This window comes from Macrosteles quadrilineatus, unplaced genomic scaffold (assembly GCF_028750875.1).
Source record: "Macrosteles quadrilineatus isolate MER2022 unplaced genomic scaffold, UCM_ALF_1.0 Scaffold_6__1_contigs__length_79288215, whole genome shotgun sequence".
NCBI lineage: Eukaryota > Metazoa > Arthropoda > Insecta > Hemiptera > Cicadellidae > Macrosteles > Macrosteles quadrilineatus.
The window spans coordinates 14,764,946-14,784,395 of NW_026542599.1; the positions used below are offsets into that span (position 1 = coordinate 14,764,946).

At 34.4% G+C, this 19,450-nt stretch overlaps 2 protein-coding genes across 8 annotated transcripts in view; one reads left to right on the plus strand and one right to left on the minus strand.

Annotated features, from left to right (window-relative positions):
* Positions 1-5,741, plus strand: part of LOC128996634 (cell adhesion molecule Dscam2-like) — a 55,560-nt gene extending 49,819 nt beyond the window's left edge. Inside the window, exons 28-31 of the mRNA XM_054422040.1 lie at positions 1,557-1,703; positions 3,123-3,207; positions 3,968-4,123; positions 5,076-5,741. Of these exons, the coding sequence (XP_054278015.1) occupies positions 1,557-1,703; positions 3,123-3,207; positions 3,968-4,123; positions 5,076-5,127 (440 nt within the window). The 3' untranslated portion in view covers positions 5,128-5,741. The remainder of the gene's footprint in view (positions 1-1,556; positions 1,704-3,122; positions 3,208-3,967; positions 4,124-5,075) is intronic.
* A 2,386-nt stretch (positions 5,742-8,127) lies between these two features.
* Positions 8,128-19,450, minus strand: part of LOC128996965 (ELKS/Rab6-interacting/CAST family member 1) — a 142,765-nt gene continuing 131,442 nt past the window's right edge. For 5 of the 7 annotated variants that reach the window (XM_054422523.1, XM_054422520.1, XM_054422524.1 and 2 more), the window contains 8 exons: positions 18,054-18,311; positions 17,333-17,529; positions 16,408-16,489; positions 15,367-15,558; positions 15,070-15,230; positions 13,614-13,761; positions 12,326-12,442; positions 8,128-11,372 (listed from right to left, as the gene is read on the minus strand). In XM_054422523.1, the coding sequence (XP_054278498.1) occupies positions 11,316-11,372; positions 12,326-12,442; positions 13,614-13,761; positions 15,070-15,230; positions 15,367-15,558; positions 16,408-16,489; positions 17,333-17,529; positions 18,054-18,311 (1,212 nt within the window). In that variant the 3' untranslated portion in view covers positions 8,128-11,315. Of the gene's footprint in view, positions 11,373-12,325; positions 12,443-13,613; positions 13,762-15,069; positions 15,231-15,366; positions 15,843-16,407; positions 16,490-17,332; positions 17,530-18,053; positions 18,312-19,450 lie in introns of those variants that run through there. The other 2 variants (XM_054422525.1, XM_054422527.1) reach the window with 1 other exon arrangement.

Below are 19,450 nucleotides of genomic sequence, written 5' to 3' on the forward strand. Positions count from 1 at the left end.
CTTCACTCTTGTGTTGATGAACTTTTCACAGTATTGAACTCTTAGTTGTCATATTGTATGTAAAATGTACATTGTGTGTATTTGTACTGAATATGAAATTTGGTAGTGTTGAAATTGTGGAAGTTTGTGTTTAAAAATAGTTATGTTTTGTGAGTAGAAGCTTTGGAATGTTATGGGTCGTCAAAAATAGTTTGATGATTTGAAAACGTAAGTGGCATTATCCGAGCTCAAGGTGTAGGGCGTAGGAACACAAAATTACGACTGTGAACAAATCCAAGCACGTTAGTGAGTTTTACTTTTACATTATCTTATCTCCTACAGGAAGAAATTAAGCAAGTGGCAGAAACGTATGTTTGTTACAAGCTATGAAACTAGAATTTCCACCTCAGTGAAAAAACTGAGTAATGTATATTTGTGTTTACATTTAAAGTTTAAACTATGGGAAAATAATTGGGGGCATGGGAAATAAATTTAGAGATGATTAGCAGATAATTGTTCTCTCTTGCCTTAAATTATGAGCACTAAGGATAATAATTATGAGCTTGGGAAACGATATTTTTTGGCATCAGCTTTGAATGGAAATGTCTACTCTCTGTTGGTGGGATAAGAAATTTGTTTTTTTTTCAAATTTACTACAACGTTCATCATTGACTAATTATGCTCTTAAATATGAGCCAAAAGTACAATAATTATGAATTGTTATTGACATTATTTGTACTGACTAAATCTTGTTACATCAGGGCAGGATCAACTTAAGATTAGTAAGAGATAGAAGCTGGAAGACGCAGCATCTTTCGTGTAATTTTTGAAAGTTGCTATGATAGATCAGTCAAGGCCTTAAACTTTCTCTACAATAGGCTATGTACTTCTTGTCGTAAACAATCCACTATCTATATTATTTATTTTACTAGAGCATATCAACTCCTTCAGATCTTGGAGGATCGTCTGTAAAAAAAACGTTTTGGCACAAATATTTTTTTAAATGGGAACATTATCCTGTGTCCACCTATACAAAACCATGAAACCAGACCAAACTGAGTGCAGGGAAGGTTTCAACCCAGTTGATCTTCTTTCTAGTCTTAAGTGGCTGGTGTCACCACTGAATTTCATTGCTGAATTCTTGCCGTGTCAAGTCTACACTTTTAAATTTTGACCTTTTGCCCATTCAATGATGAGGTATCCTCATAGCAAAGCTGAGTATAGTCTCACTGGTTGACCTAGAATTCACCCAACTTCCCTATTCCTGCTTGCTGATGTTGGGTTTGGCCAAATGACAATTTGAGATTTGAAATGAAAAAAAAAGATAGTAAATTCACGGCAAAACAGTTTTGTAGCCTATTCTAAACTCAAGTTATCAATTGTGAAGAAAAAAACAATTGCAACAATAAAAATTACAAAAACACTTGTTAAACTGATCCTTAATTGAGTTCTAGGTGTCAAGACTGCTTCAACAAGCAAAATAACAAACTTTCACTTTGAAACTCTGTTTTATCTGGAAAGGTATTGTAAAACGCAACAATCGCCAAATATTACTCTATTTCTCTGCATGTCTACAGAGATCTCGTGTATATCGAGTCAGCAGACGTTGCCTGTCGGACGCAAGGTGGAAGCGAACACAGCCTTCCTGTCGGACTCCGACAGTAGCGGGGGCAAACCTTCTCACCGGCGACACCCCACCCCCGCTCATAAGAACCACAGCACAGGTGAGTAGAGTGGGGCTGTGTAGTATTGTAATGCTTTAGTTATGATTTGATTCAAATTCAGACACTTTCCCTCATAAGATTTGCGTTAAGAAATGTTCCTTGAGTTTTGCCTGGATAGAAATATGCTGGATAGATATATTTTTTAGTTTGCCTCCATGGAAAAACAATGGAGTTTGTCTTGGATATATTTTCTGGGACATGTACATGGGTTCTGTTTAAAACACTGAGTACCGAGTGGTAAGAGACTATGCGTACAAAGGAGTATGACAAAGGTCTGGTAGTAAACTTTTAACACATTCACTACCTACTCAAGCCTTCAGGTTCAAAAGAATGAGATGGGTCATTTTTAAGTTAGGGCCGTTTTTTCACGTCCGCAAAGAGATTCCTCCCCACCTACTGGCATCTTATGTGTCTTCTGTTTTTTTTTTTTTGTTTTTTTTCCTGTAAATTGGTGGGAGTTATTCAATTGGCTTACACAGCAATTAAAATTGTATTTTGTATCTATATTTTTATTTTATGAATATGTAGAAATCCTTTTTCACGAAAATGTCTGACACTCAACACAGTCAAACCTCGATAACAAGTCACCCTTAAAAAGAGGTGTACTTTTAAAATCCCTTAGAATTTATTTTACCCCTAATCATGATTACATGCAAACCTCGATAAAAAGTCAACTGTGCAAGTTTTATTTAATAATCCCTGTGAAATTCTTGTTATCGAGGTTCTACTGTAGCGCTAGGGCTTATGTAGTATGTATGGAATAAACTTAACGAACTAACAATCAAACCTGGATAGGCTATGTTGTTTATCAAAGTTACATTATGATACAGTTTTTAGTTAATTTAAGACAATTTTCTTCTTTGAGAATAAGTAGCTAAGTGACATTACCTTTAATCACCACTTGAGACGGGCTTGTTCCAACTTTCCAATTCAGTTTCAACAATAAGTTTTTTTTCAGTAAGGTACACTAAATCAAAATTTAGCGTTTTTAATTTCAAAAATCTAAAAATGTTATATTTATTTAGCGTTCTATAGATTTTGCTTTTCACATTCAATCAGTGGTAATTAATTATCTTTCAAATACAGTTTTACACTTTTAATCCAAATTGTATCAACGCTGGATACTTTTAGGAGAGCTACAATTTCATTAATTTCATATATTTTTTTACAAAAGCCAAGTTTTTGGTTAGGATTGTTTTGAAGAGGAACAGAATTGAGGTAGCTTTAAGACCAGGCGCTGATAGATACCCAATAATTTTCAAACCACTCCCTTCAAATCATTTCCCCTCTTTGGCAGTAAACTTAATGTAAAACCTCTGGCAAAGATCTTTTCGTTACCCGATTGAGACCTCGCGGAGTGTAGGGACGAGCCTGTCCGTGTGGTGTGTTGTGTGTTATTTTTACGTTGTGTTGCTGCAGACTCCACAGTGTTTGAGTTGGATTCCAGCACGGAGTCTGCCGAGGCGTCGCCCCCACTGAGTCGCAGAGTGCCGAGTCGTCCCAGGTAGCGCAAGTAGGTGCATTTCAATAGCTATCACTAGCGACTTTAGCGTACGTAACACAGTTTTGAAGAATTACCCTGCATCACTGGACATTTAAGCTACAAAAAACTATTATTTTAAAAATATATTTTACCGTTCATCACTTTTTGGTACATGACACCTTAGTTTTGAAGATCTACCCTCATCTAGGTCTCATCACTTTTTTAGCCTATATAATACACCTTAGTTTGAAACTCTATCCTGCAAACCACCACTTTGTTTGCTGTAAGATTGTACAAAATCTTAGTTTGAAAAATAATATTTCCTGCTTCCCATCACTTTCTTGGACTTTTAGCATACATAACACATTGGTTTGGAATCTATCCTACACCCATCACTTTTTTAGACATTTTACTCATTTCAGCAGCTTTCAAAACACCTCAGTTTGAAAATCTAGTTCAGCTTGTACTAGCAATGGTTCTCAAATCAGCTTGTCAGCTATTCTTAACAGGTAGAATTGTCAGTTTTAAATGACGTAGCAATCATATGCCAATTCAGCTTGTAAGTTCATCTTGTTCACATCAAATTGATAAGCTGAATTGCAAATTTACACCAAGGTGACTTTATTTTGTTACTTTTATACAAAATAGTAGAAGAAATAAGTTGGAAATAGTAAGCTAATCTTAGCTAACGCTAACACACTGTTATAGTGTATAGCTAAAAACCACCTTACACTTTTCATTGTTGCTGTTGCTGGTGTACCCAATGAGACATTTGACGCAGGTCGGTCGTGCGAGTGACTGTTCAGCCACCCTCCTGCTTCTCCGACTCTAGAGAATTGTCCGAGGCCGAGTGTGACAGAGACAGAGAGGGGGGAGGGGGACTGAGACTCTTGCGACACGAGGAACTCGAGCACCAGCTGTCTACACTGGTCAACAAGTGAGTTAATTATTTAAATTAATTTTTTACGTTTCCTTTCACTTTTACTGTCCCCAATGGCCAAAGCTTGGGGAGCGAGCTGGTCTAGTGGTTAGAGCGCGGGTCTTCAGTCCCTGAGGTCCTGGGTTTGATCCCGCCACGTCACCAATGGATTTTATATATGTGATAATGCCGCAACCCCTAGGTCTAGCCTGAAGTAATGTGAAAAACAATCCCAGGCTCGTGCCTAACGTCCTAGGACAAAAAAAAATGGTCAAAGCTATTGACAACTTATCCACTGTTGTGACAATTTTAGAATTTTACTGGAATTTTGATAAGTTGGCTGACCAAAAATGTTTCAAATTTGTTGTTTACATAAATACTTCTTTTCTATGTACGTGTGTTTACCTGTTAGACTCTTTACTGTAGGTCAGGTCAAAATCTCCGGTCTTTAGGTCTAAATCAGGTTGGACCAAAATTGAGCCGGGCGAAAATCGGTTGCTTCGGAAAGTATTGATATTGATTAAATGTAAACTATTTAAAACACTCTGTAGAGTTTGACAGGCTAAGAGACACTGTGATTTAAACAATATAAATCTGTATAAATAGAGTTTTTCTCAAACTAAGAATTGTAAACACCAAATCACCAAAAACACTTTATGATTTTTTTTTTTAATGTCTTTGCAAAACCACTCCATGAATTAACAATGAAAAAATAACTTCAGGTCAAAGGTAGTAAACTAGATTAGGAATCTGTTTTACTACTACCTTCACAAAGCCGAAAAATGCAACCATATCATAAAATGTTGTTTACTTTTTTGTAGAACGTTATCATAGTGGTGAGTTCAAAGTGCTGTTTGCTAAACACATTTCTATTCAATTTGAGTATTTAGTGTTCAAAGTGTCAAATATTTAAGGATGTATTGTATAAACACAAAGTTTTTAGTTTTTGTTAATGACTCTTCTGTCACAGGTACAGACACGAACGAGACAGAGAAAAACAGGACTACACAATACATGTGTGAAAGTGAACAAAGAGACAGACTATGCAGGAGAAAAGTGGACAAAGGAACAAACTATGCAGGAGAAAAGTGAACAAAGGAACAAACTATGCAGGAGAAAAGTGAACAAAGGAACAAACTATGCAGGAGAAAAGTGAACAAAGGAACAACCTACAGTATGTAGAAGAAAAGTTAACAAGGGAACAAACTATGCAAGAGAAAAGTGAACAAAGGAACAAACTATGCCAGAGAAAAGTGAACGTGGACACTAAATTTATCATTGATCAGGTTTAAGTGTGAATAAAATAAACAGTTGTTTCGGGTCCAATCCAACAACCCCTTAAATTTGGACTTCCATCACCCTCTGTGTTACGACTAAAATCAAAATGTTGTTGAATTTTGTATGGTATAACGTTAAGATAAATTTAATAACTGTTAACATAATTAAATATTTATGGGGACTGCCTTATGTGTGTATTTACGGAGCTTAGATTATACTCTGAGAGGTTTAACAGATGTTGCTAACTGAATCACTGTAAATAGTTCACTAAGTTAAGGTTTTGTAAACATATCATTTATATACATGTTTCTAAGAAATAAACTTTTTTTGATTGGAGATACTGTCTACAAGAAGTAAACAAATAGTGACAAAATTATGAGTTTTAATACCCAGAAAAATCTAAGACTGAACAAAATCTATAATATTAAAACGAAACAAGAGTTTTTTTATTTCACGATTCTGAATCAACCACTCGACGGATTTTCATGATTTTTGTGTTGAAAGAAAGATAATTTTGAGAACTAGGGAATGTCGAAGCCATAATTTTAGTTTAGGGTCCCAGTTTTTTAGAAATTAAGTTTTAATTTTTAAAAAGTCTAGCAGCCGACGCTAGCAATTTAAAGTATTTTTAATGCTGGTTTAACTAACAGCTGGTTTATAACTGCCATTGAAATGTTTATGTTACGAGTTGTTTGTTTACAAAAATATTGTTCGTTGGCGTTTGCCTACATACTATTTCCCTTAAAAATTTAGGTAGTTTTCCCCTACCGTGAAGGATCTGCGTTTTCAGGAAATGTGTTATTTTGAACTAAACATCTCAAACACTTGCATTTACTCAAGTTTTGTCGTAAATGCAATCTGTGTAAGTATTTAGTTTATGCATTGCAAATTTCAACTCATATTTGGGAAATATTTTTTCAGCAGTTTATCGCTTAATTGTTTAAGATATACGTGGTTTACGTACCTACTTCTGTGAGTATGTCGGCATACTAAAATTTTCGTTAGTAATGAAAGCGTCAATCGGTGTAGTAGGTCTCTATAAAACTGTCAAATAAACTGCAGGGTGCAGCAGAAAACAAAGTCGACTCATACCATACCCACTATCCCCGTAGTACTGATGATTCAGAAACTTGGGCACTGACCATAGAACCAAAAAACCTTAATGCTGGGTTAGATAATAAAGTGCAGAGAAAATATACAGACCAGTTCAAGATAACGGCCCGGAGGTCGAAATACAAAAGAACAGAGAGATAAGAGAAATGTGTTAACACCCAAATATAGGAATGCTTTCCAGAAGTAGGTACAGCTTGGATGGACAGGCTGTGCATAAACTTGTAAAAAGTATATTCAAAGGAGTACCACATGATAGACGGGAAATATCAAGTTATGAAATGCATCCTCAGACTGGGATCTAAATTTTGAAGAGGCAGGTGATAGAAGAGAATCCTCATAAAAGTTTCAGTGGTCACGGAGGTACGGTAAGTACATAAGTAGTACAGTATGCAATTGGAGGTGGCATGTAGCTACTCTACTCAAAACAAGTGTGAATCGGTTGCCAATCTCACTTCAAGATTTTTCAAATCGACACAAATGCTGTTTTATGGTAAAATTATCGGATTTAAAATGCATATCGCCATATGTAAGGTCTATATTCGAATTGAATAAATAGGTGGTCACGTTACATTGTTTATAAGGTAATCTTCCCCATTAAAACTGTCAGAATTGGTGTCTATGCGTGTAAACTAGATGTTCTGAATTATTCCGTTTTAGTTGACAACTCGATTCCCGTACGTAGGACGGGCCACCAGCTCGTATACTTTAATCTGGAAGCTTTGGTCTACTTCTATTTTCAATGGTTTAAAGGTTGTTAGTATAAATTTTAATATTTTGAAAACCGTAAATTTTTTGGACCGTGTATCTTAATATTAGTAAACTTTCATACCACGCACATTTCTAGGTAGTTCAGTGTGGTCACAGAACTCCTTTCCCGTTTTTCCATTTTACCTGCTTTTCTCATTAGCAAAACCTGTCTTTCCCAGTTACCAAGTGTACCTATTATCAGGAATCTGAATTTCCCCAATATATTATTATTTTTGGGTACCAACAGTTAGCTCAAAGGATCAGTTGGGCCGAAAATGATGCCAAGCTCGGGTAGAGTTGAAACAAGCTTAGAGTATATTTCTATTTCTGCAATGGTGGAAAGCATTTGCTAAGATGCTTGATCAAAAATTGACGACATCATTGTGTTCGCGGGTGTCGTTCACAGTTTTTCCGTGATTGTGGGAGGCAATGATGTCACCATGACTGTGGAAGATGTTCAAAATTGAGCATGCAAATGTTGTACACCGCTGGGTGTTAAATTCTTCAAATTTTTTCTTAAATCTACATTAAAACAAAACGACAACAAAATCAGATTTTTCCATAAGCTTAAAAATAAAACTTTTAGATCGAAGATAAGTTTTCCCAGTCTGTGGCCACCCTGTAGTTACTACAGTAAACTACTATCCAAACATGTTTAAATTTAAATCGATTAGCCTCTGGTAGCAACACCATAGTATATGGAATCAAATACAGACGCCAGCAAAATGAATATAAATATTCAAACTGGAACAATTGCCTATTGAATAATTGCCTATTGAACAATGCCTATTTTAACAGTAAAAGATACAAACAGCAAAAATGTAATACATAGTCACAACAAATTAAGATAGTTTCAGGGTAATAAACTCTCTATAAACTGTTATATGAATTATTTATTTCTATTTTATCAACAAAACATTGATGTGTCTTTATAAATAATGAAAATAAAACAGCCTTATGAGGTTGCTCTAAGGAAATACAAGTACTAATAAACAATAGACAAGACCAAACAAACAGTTACAAAAATATCGGATGCAATTTGTATCACAATTTGATATATTCGGTTTAGAACTCATAAGAAATTCAATGCAAATAAATCTTACACCTAATCCAATTTTGTTTTCAGTTAAATTAATTATCATCCGAATTAAATCATAATTTAACTCGATTAGTCCTACCATGTAACATTAAGTTTAACAATTGGTAACGATGATGGGTAAATGATAACCGTTGAGATATGATATGGGAGTTGAAACAATCGTGATAGATTCGAACAACCAATCGTACATAACAGCTTAGTAAACCTATACAATGTTTGTAACAATTTCAAACGAAAGAATATCGTAAATTTTCCCTAGAATAATTCAGGCTTTACATAATTACTAATGATCGGTTAGAACACTGACTCGATAGTAGTGTAGTAATACGCCCTGTGAACACAATAGGCCAAACAGACATTAGAATAGAGTAGCCATAGACAAAGAGAGAGAGAGAGATAGGTTTCTTTGGTTTATTAGGATAATTTCATTAAGGGGTTAGTAAGAAAGCTTTTGAAATCATAACACTGCATTACATTTCTGAACAACCTGATTTAGAATTACTGGTGTAAAATGCAAAAAAATCTATTTGTTTTGATATAAAGAACTCTTTGCTGATATTAACAAATTTCAAACCAGATTTTTCAGAAATGTATTTATTAAGGCAATATGAATTATTGATTATGGCGGTTCTAGATGTGAGTTCATATGTTCAAAAGTCTTGCAAATTTTTTTTTGTTTTTGTTCGGTGAAAAACTGAGTAGGTTATCCAACTAAACGGTTCAATTAACCGTTTAATTAATGGTTTGGCTAAGTAATTAAGCTTGAATAGTTCAGTTAATGGTAAATAGACTAAATAGATAACTTTTCAAATTAGGTTGACATATTGATACAGAACAGAATCATTTATATACATGAATCCAAAGAATTGTATGGCTGGCATATGGTATGTCCCTCCACTTAAACCTTTTGAAAAAAAATTAAAACTCAGTTTTTTTTTTATTGGAGAAAATAAATTTAAAATATAATGGCTGACACAAAATTAGGAGGATGGATTTTATATAGATTGTATAATGATTTTCACTTTTAGATAGCCTAATTACATCTTTGCGAGAAACACCATCACCAATGGAAACATATTACATTATTAAGTTTGTAAACATTTCGATATTCATATCAATTATATACTGTAAGCATTTTTAAAGCTAAGCTAAATAATTTTCTGAAAAAGAATCAACTTACTTCCTCTCAGGCTATGAAAGCTTAAAACTTTAGAGACAAATTTACAATTCTGTGCGCCACTTCTGTATCTATACAACTAGATCTTCAATAATTGATTTTGTACAGATAACTTTTAACTAACATTATATCATTAACAATTATACATATTTATAACCGTAACACCCATAGCTACACAAGCCATAAACAATATGGCAGATTTTTATTTGTAATTCTATTTTGTCGATACAGATCGGTTTTCAACTTAATTAATTCTGGTTTTCAATAATCAGCTATTGTACTAATTAAAACTTTAAAAGCTGTAACAACGATACAAAATGCTGGATTTACAAATGTAGCTCGAACGATACCTTGAAAGTGTAACTTAATGAGTATGGTCATGGAAAAAAATATCCTCTGGGAAAAATATTAAAACCAAAGTTACAAATATTTACAATTAGTTAACAGCCCTTGTGGGAATCGTAAACAGTCAAAATATTTACAAATATGTTATGGATTTTGTACTCTGAATTTACCCTGGGTCCATCTGCAAGAAAACACTATACACTTTGAATATTACAGGGGTTATTGAGTTTTGGTGTTTTCAATTTATACACGATTAAGTCTTAAAGTTTTGAACTATGCCCAGAAACAGTATGGAGTTCTATGTATTTGACAATTAGATATTTAGTTTGACAAAACACATTATAATGGTGGATTGGAGGTTAAATGCAAGTTTTGTTTAAGAACTAAGAATTTTATGGACCATCTTATTTACAATGAAATAATTTTAGTGTCAACCTTTGAAATCTAGTGCGAGTTTTCAGGATAGCTGTGGGCAAGGATATTATAGTTAAGAAGATATTTCTCTGTATTTACCAACGTTAAACTGATTTTGATTTATATATGGATTGTGTACAAAAATTTCACATTGTTTTCATTCTTTAAGTTGTTTTACACAATTATAGATTTCTAAAGGCTTAGAAGCTCATTCTGAAATCTATTGAAATCTTTAAAAAATAACATATTTTACTCTTCAAATAAGTCCTCATAGTACTGTACCTTTACAATTTTAAAGTATTCTCAGTCCATCTTGAGATAAAACTTTATCCGAAAGTATAACTGTTCCAACAAACATTCTCCAATTACAATCGATCAAAATTAAATTCATTTTACCAAACATGACCATATCCATTAGGCACTTGAATCATAAAAAAACCACTGTCAAAAAGGTGTGACTCGCCAAATGCTACTGTTGGCCCCATTACATCAAACAGCTTTTGCAAACAAGGTTAAGTCGGAAAACTGACGGAAATCACAAGATCGGCACTGTACAACAGGGACGCAGTTTTAGGCTTCCGCCTAACGTTATTGTCACGATGTTGACACCACAATACGCTAACGACACGCTAAAGACCAACGTTTAGAATACTATTTGGTAAGTTGCTTGCAGTTATTGCTCGGAAAGCTGTCTTTTATGTTTAGATCTGTCGGTAGCACACTGTGTCCTCACCGAATCACTTCCGAAGGAATGAATTAGACACTCACTATGTATATATTAACAGTATCAATGTACATCGGAGAAGTAGCGAACCGCACATCGACTAAGCTAACGTAGATGCACAGTAGAAGGCAGTGGTCGATAAAACCGACGGAGAGCAGAAACCAACGGACAAGCTTGTGTTGTGCGTATCAAATTCAACTAATCGATGCACTGCTAACGTAGTTGGAAATAAATAGTGGTCAAACAGTCCCTGAGATCACAGAATGATTACAACCTTCCTTCATGTTCTAACGTGACGAGGGGAGCTTCTCTGTCAAACGCTCGATTCTGATCCTGTTCTATCTTCATTGTCCAGCTGTTCTTGATCAATCTGAAAAGTAAGATTTAGAAAGTTTTGATACCATAAAATCTTTCAATAAATGCTATTGTCATTGTGGTTTCTAAGTGTAATGTCAAGTTTACATGCTGTGCTTGGTAATAAATGAACAGCAAGTATAGGCAGGTTATATGCCTCAGTTACTGTATTTTAAGTTACCTATGGCAGGTAACCTGCCTGACTATTGGCCTGTAAATACAGCTTTAGGAATTTCACTTGATCTTACAGGGATGAACACTTAGTAGGCCTATGGATGTGATTTAAATTTACAATAAGCTTAATCTACGTGAACGTTGAACATGATCTTTTTAAGTCCAACAAAGGAAAGCTGCATGTCAATAGAAAAGTCAAGTCACTTTACCAGTAAAGTGCAAGTTAATTTAATGTGATAAATAAAAACTAGGTACTAAAAGAAAGTTGCTGACTAAGGTAATTGTAAGAGATTGTCTGAATCGGTAGAAAAAATCAAACTCAGCTTAAATAGAACACGTTACTGAAAAATCACTGGTTTAGTGCAAAAAAAATATCTACGCACCAGTTCAACATACCGCCCTACAGCTATACCTACGGCTAAAAATCCAAATTAATTCAATAAACATTCTTCTCTCAAAACTGTAGTATTGTTCATTGGCTCAGAATACGTCAATGATACTAGCGTTACATTTTATCTAAACCTTTAGAAAGTAATTTTGCAGACATATATTATTTCTTTGCCTGCCACAGAACACGTTATCATTCACAAAAGAAGCTTTGTCAAGCAACAGTAGTTCATTATTTATACTAGAAGTGCTTTCATGCTTTATATTTAACTGTAATCGCTGTTGTGCTGTTTAAAACATCACACTTTTCTTTGTATAAGACAAGGCTCTAAGTGGTGCATAAACAATTTAATTGTGTTGGTTATTGACAGTTCTATGGGTATTTATGTCTGATTTATATCTTTTTACCTGAGAGAGAGCTTGGAGGGAAGAGAGAGAAGACTGGGAGAGACTAAGTTCTCCTCCCGAAGTGTTGAGAGGGGGAGGGGGTGCGTACTCTTGCATCAAACGCATGCTATGTTCAGTCTAAACAAAACACATTGTCTCATATTAATAATAGTAAGTGAATAATATTAGTTGTTTTAAATTATTACCCATACCCATTTTATACATGTATAGGAGAATGGAGGAATAAATTAAGCAGGTAAACGCCACAAAAGATTTAGATACTGTGAGCATTAAAACTTTGCCTCGGTGCTATAAACTGCCACCTCAAGAAAAATATATAAATGTTGTTTTAATAAACTGTCACAACTTGCCAACAGACACCTAAAAATCCAACCATTTTAGCTGAAACCCAAACTAAATCAAAAGTTGATAAATGTGAAAGTTTGTGTGTTTGTTTGAAGTTCAATCACGCATAAACCACTGGACAGATTGGGCTGAAATTTGGTACGATGATAGCTCACATTCCCGATTAACATATAGGCATATTCTTATGTCAAAAATACTTTTGGGCTCCGCCCCAACGGCTCTGTAGTTCCCCCTGTTAACCTTACGAGTATTCATATTTAAAGGGAATTAACGAATTTAGTCAGTTGTTTCAACTAAAAAAAGTTGGTTCTATGATATTCAAAAGCAATAAAAAGTTATAAGATTTACCAACAGGGCACTATACATTTTTTTGCATTGATGTTAACAGTTAATTTGAACTAAGCTGAAACAAAAACTGTGATACGCAATGAGAACTGTCAAAGTATGATTGTTTACAGTTATGTTTATGTTTTTAATGTCATGAATATAATTTGTGATTTTTTGTGAATTCGTAATAATTTATTTTTCTTTATTGTTTAGGTGAAGTGGTAGAACATTATGGCTATGGTAGATGTGTAATACCATTAGTATACCGTCAATTTAAAGAAGCAAATTTTATCAAACTTTGTCCTCCCCCATTGCAAACGCAAAGCTTGAGTATAACTGCAATAAGCATTTTAAAATTATATGCCAACCCCGTACGAAGGACGGGTACTCTGCTAGTGAAAAATAAATCAATCTTATTCATGGGTTTAGTATGTTAATTTGTTGTTCGATGTAAATATTTTATTCTGTTACTTTTAAATTTGACAAGCACATGATACTCTTTCCTTTTACACTGCATCACTGTATTTGTTGTGTTCTTTGACATTGTCTATAGCAATGTAATGTTGACGAATGGTAAAGAAATTCTGATTCTGAAGGAGACAGGCAAGTCTTATACCTCTTGTTTCAGCCTCTCCATCAGTCGAGTGCGGTCTGCGCGCAGCTGCTCTGCCTCCTGCGCGTGTCGCGCAGTACGCAGACCTGACACTTCTAGTAGCGCAAGGTGAGCGTCTTTCTCACTAATAGCTGCCTCAAGAGCTTCCTGCCTACAAACATTCTTGGGTTAGCTATCATTGACTAGGTTCCAACCAACTGCTGACATGTGAATATTATTAAGAAGAAATTCAATGAGGTCTCTAAGAGAAAGGAAGGCAAGGCTTCTTTATTATTTTTTTTACTTGATGGCCGGCTTAGGCTCCAAACAACCTTAATGTGGATCACAACATGGATATAAAGAAATTTTTCAATGGTGTAGAGTTTTAGGTACCTGCTGAAGTATACGTATCCCATATGTGGCCCACCTATAGCCAATTTTTAATTTAGCTACCGTATTTTGACATTAGCATAATTAATAACTCAGATATTTAATTAGAAAGACTTATTGATGAGTCTTTGTTAAAGTATGGATGCTGTGGTTGATAAAAAGTTGTCCTCGGATCTAGTTTGTTGAAATGTTGGGGTCACTCCAAAAGAAATTGAAGTAAGCGCACTCCGTCCGTGGCACAATATGTCGTTCATTTTATTCTAAAACTACCTGCAGTTTTAAAACAGGGATGTGATTTACACTTTTAACAAAGGTCAAGATGTAGATGGCTACAAAGAACCATTTGTCAGTTATAAGTATAGACCTCTGATTAAAATCAGCTGAGATATTCTGACTGACAGACTAAAACTTTTTATCATCGACACTTAGGTTTTTTTGTGTGTTTACAGTGTGATATATTTAAAGCCATGACAGTGGAAATTTGTAAAAATACTATGTGTAGGGCAAGCAGGATAAGGAGGTGTCCACCGTCCATCAAATGTTTAGGACAAAAGACACTGTTTAGGCCTATCCTTCTCACAATTCAATCAGCTATCCTTGGATTTGAAAGCAAACGGAACACCACTTATGCATCCCAGTCAGTTACATGATTTATGTATAAGTTATGAAAATGCATGATTTATGTATAAATTATGAAAATGCATAAAAAAAGAAATTTCTCGAACATTACTCTTTCAATACTTTTCAGATTTGGTTTGGCAATCAGAAAAAATCTGATGCTGTGTACTATTTTCCCTTTCTTTGATACTTTGCACTTGTCTACAAAAGAATTGGAATTAAAAGGGTTGGAGGGAGGAATAAAAGCTACAGTTATTCCTACAATTTCTATAAATGAAGCACTAGTCATAGCAAAAGATTTGACTTGAAGATATAAGCTTCCATAGTCAAGTTGTGCCAACGGAATCTTTCTCCTCAAGTGACTAAGTCTTAAAACAGAATACTTTATTGATGCATTGCATCAATTCATCTTAGACCAAGATTCGACAAAACATCCCAACACAGAATACTGCCAGGTTATGCTGAATCGTACTTCATCTGAGTGAGATCCTGCAGATGTTCTGCTCGTTCGTCCAGTAGCTGAGTCAGTCTTCGCTCTAACTGCTGCAGTCTGGTCAACAACGGTCTGCAGTTGCTGCATCGCAGAGCGTGAGCCGTCTGTAGCGATAACAGCCTCTGCTCCAGCTTGCCTACCTACAGGGGACAAGAGAAACGTGATAACCTCATAACAGGACATAACCTAAAAAATATTACCAGAGAAAAAAATCCGGTCCTGGATGGATTAATAACTTATGATTTCTATTACATATTTCTCCACAAGTTATAGTACCTTTTCCATGATCTCCTTGCGCCTCAGCTCCTCCTGCTGTAGCCCTCTCTCTCTATCCGCAGTGATTCTCACACTCTCCCTCAAAGCCTCCTCGAGTTCCTCGATGCGGTCCTCCTTGAGTCGCACCACACTCAACAGTTCCTCGACCTCGTCCACTCCGTTCTCCCAACCATCCAGAGGAGTGTTGCCATTCTGCTTCAGGGATTAGGTAATAAGGAAACAAAAGAAGCAAACAAAAACAAAAAACAAAAACCAAGTAAACCGTGCTAATACTGAATTATTAAATGCTTATGATTGCTTCGTGTGACTGCACCGATTTTCAATTTACAATTCGGTTCTCAAAGTAATCAACAATAACAACTTTTAACTACAGACTCCCTCTAACAATGAAATAATCCTCCAAATTATAAAATATTCCTCTAGGTATTAAATTGCTTCTATTAAAATAAACTTTTCAAGAAACCGGCTGGACCAGCCTGATAAGCGCAAAACAAATGTAAATAATGTAAAATAAAGAGAGGTCATAGGAGAGGGGGAGGAAAAAGAAAGAGCATTAGTAATGCAATTGTATGCTTAAGACATAAGTGTTCCTTAAATATAAGGTAGTAAGATGGCTATTTACATTACTGGTAAATTACTGACTTGATTAGTTTAACTAAAAAATAAGTTGCAGGAAAACAACTTCATTTTATCTACAAGCATTTTTAGTTAACTTTAATTAGGGTACTTCAAAAATTGGAGAAGAAAATATTTTAAAAGATGCAGTGATTTACAATTAAATTCTAAACAATACTATTTTTAGGTTAACCAGATGTTAACTAACTGTTAGAAGTTAACCGATTTTACTTTGAAAAAGGGTACTTTGAACCATTTAACAAGGTCTTTGCTTGTTGTCCATTGTACAGTTTTGTTTTAAGTTGTAAAAAATAATCATGATTATGGTAATAAAGCATTTTTATCTGGTCTATTCTATCCATCCTCTGAAAATGAATGCAAAAACAAATACTCTGAGGAAAAATTAAACTTTTCCATTGATCTTACTTCTTCTGCTTTCCGTGCTTGTTCTCTTTGTGCATTGGCAGTTTGTTGGCTTCTTAACTTGGCTTGTGCAGTCTTTAAAGCTCTGTAAAAAATGGAGTAAGAATAAATTTAATCACATAACACTGTAAATTTGGTTTTACTTAAGAAAATGAGTGGTTAGTTGTATTTGTATACTTATATATTATTCATTTTATAGATTCTTCAACCAGCCATCAGAGATATATGAAAAGTATAATTAATCAATCATTAATTTGGGTCCATGTCGTTCAGATTAATGAATAAAGATCTTCAAAGATGAATATCAAGTATTTTTCACAGGTTAATTAAAAAAAAAACATTAAATTTTTAAGGTTGCTGTTTTAACCTTGCATTTCTCGATGTAGGCCTCGGAGCATGTCAAGAGAAGAAGTGATTTGGTACAGTACACAAATTAACTGTATTGATAAGATTTAGGAACCGGGAACCGAAGAATCGCTATAGTTCGGCCACTTAGAAAGCGACCTCCTCCAGCATTGGTTTAGCATTAGCGCGCAGGTCGTTTTCTAAGCAGCCGAACTATACATACATATAGTTCCAGTCAATCAAGCTACTGACTGGACGACCGACTCACAAAAGAATTGTCGCACAGGTCTTTATTCTGTGTGTGTAACATTTTAGGATAAACTAAATAAAGAATAGGAACTGTACTGATAACGTTTTGTATTAGAACGTACAAAATCGCTACCTACAGTTTCATTACCCCACTATGACTGAAAGATAGACTACATAGTCCTGAAGTGTTTGAGGAACTTTTTTAGCTAAGAGATTGACTGAACAAAAATGAACTGTGTACTGAAAAATCCTATTGGAACCAACAACATCGCTACGAGTTCCATCACGCTACTGACTGAACGACCGACTCGCAAAAGAATCACAAATCACTCACTGTTGTAGATCACTGATTGCCTTGTCCTTTTGGTTGTGCTCCTCCTGACTCATCTGTACCAGTTGTAACAATCTCTCCATTTCCTCTTGTGATCTCTTTATCTCGTCTCGAGATTTCTCCAGTTCCTGGCGAAGGACTTCAGCTTCCACTTCTAGTTTCTGCATAGCTTCAGTTCCACCGCCTGCCTGAGGGCCTCCCTGGAATGTCAAGTGTGTTTCGTTATAAAACTTATTAAATCGCTGAAAGATTTTTGGAAGGATAGCAGGCTTACCTGATTAGGAATGAGTTCTAGATCAAGAAACACAAAAATCCTTACTACACAAAAGTAAGATTATGTTACCCTCAGTGACAGCATTTTCTAGTTGGGAAGAGAATTTCTTCAGGTCTAATGGTCAACAGTCACTCATGACCAAATTCCAAACTTCCTTGGATCAAGATGATGTCAGTGGCAGTGAAATTATTAAAAATTTATCATGGTATATATTTGTTTTTGTATCTTTATAACCTTTTGTATCTGTAAGTTTTAAAGTTTCAGAAATAAGGTTACTCCCAACAGAAAGATTATTCAGCAATAATTTAATAACGACTTTCCTATTTAGCCATAATTGAATTATCACTGGCGATTGTACACCACATACATTGAAAGATTGATTTGAACAACTTTTTTAGCTTTACTTTGTATGCGACAAACATTGATCTTTTTAGCAAAGTGAATATTCACCTTCTGCAATTGTGCTTCTCTCTGGTCAAGATTTTCTTTTCTCTTTTTGAGTTTCATTTCGTAGTCCGCTAATGACTTCTCCTTTTCTTCTACTTGTTTTACTTTAGTGTCTAGTCCTTTCCTGTGCTCTTCTATCTTTCTTCTCTGTTCTTCTAACTGTCTTTTCTGTTCTTCTACTTGTTTCTTCAAAACACTACTTTCTTCGCCAGCTTTCGCTGTGCCAGCTGCGAGTTTCTGGTTTGCTGCGTGAAGTTCCAGCTAAAAATAAATACAAAAGTAACATTTAGTTTGTGAGATTAGAGGTAAAAATAGGTTGAATTGAATTTAACATGAATATTGTTTTATTATCTCTTTACTGTTGCTTTACGAGAGGATATCTTCAAGTTTGAAAATTTTTTCCAGAATAAGTTTATATTAATTTATTGTAAAACTCTAAATCAAGGCAGAAACACCTATGCTCTATATTGTTTAGTATTTTAAATATTCAATATTTTCATTTGATCAAAATACTTTTCATTAATGGACCATATATAATTTTACAATATTAGTAATTTAGGTTTTAAACAATTTATTTGAATTTTTTGAAACAAATTTTTTAAATGGTGTAAGAATACTATTATTGCGGTATTGTAACACAATAAAAATGTATACAATTTATTGATGTTTTCAAGATTGCAGCGATATTTTTATAGAACAATAGTTTCTATATTAGAAATTGCCTGTTTTTCAAACCTCTGAATTTGTGTGCAGCCACTGTTACCAATGAATTATTGTCAAGGACATCTCTGTTTATTAAGAAACAAATTTGTTGCTTTGGTAAATCTGAGATTTATGCTAATATAGGTACGCCAATACATAGATAACATGACAGCATAAATCTTAAAATGCATTAACTGCAATAATATAAAAAGAAATAATAAACAATTAGCAAAATTGAACAAGCAAACATTTTAACACCCAAGTGCAATACATTTTTGGAATACATACTAAAATGTAGTGCTCAAAAGTATAATAATAGAATATAAATTTGCTGATGTGGTTGTCCTTCCATTACTCAATTATTGCAAATTCATATATAAATACAATAAAATAAAAATATAGTTTGGATTTTGATTTTATTATTGAATCTGATGTTCGAATAAATGCTACCGTACAATTTATTCTAGTTATTTTTAATTATATATATTTGTTATGTTTGTGCTCATTTGATTTGTGCTAGTTGAATTACTAACCTGGATTCCATTAAAACATTTAAAGTGACATGGAATATAATCCCACTTCATAATTGTATAAATCATTGACCATTCAAGTTAAACGATTGTGAAAGTAAGTGCCATCATAAGTGGTGTGATAACATCAATATGAACAATACATTTATTTGTTTTGCAAATATTGTG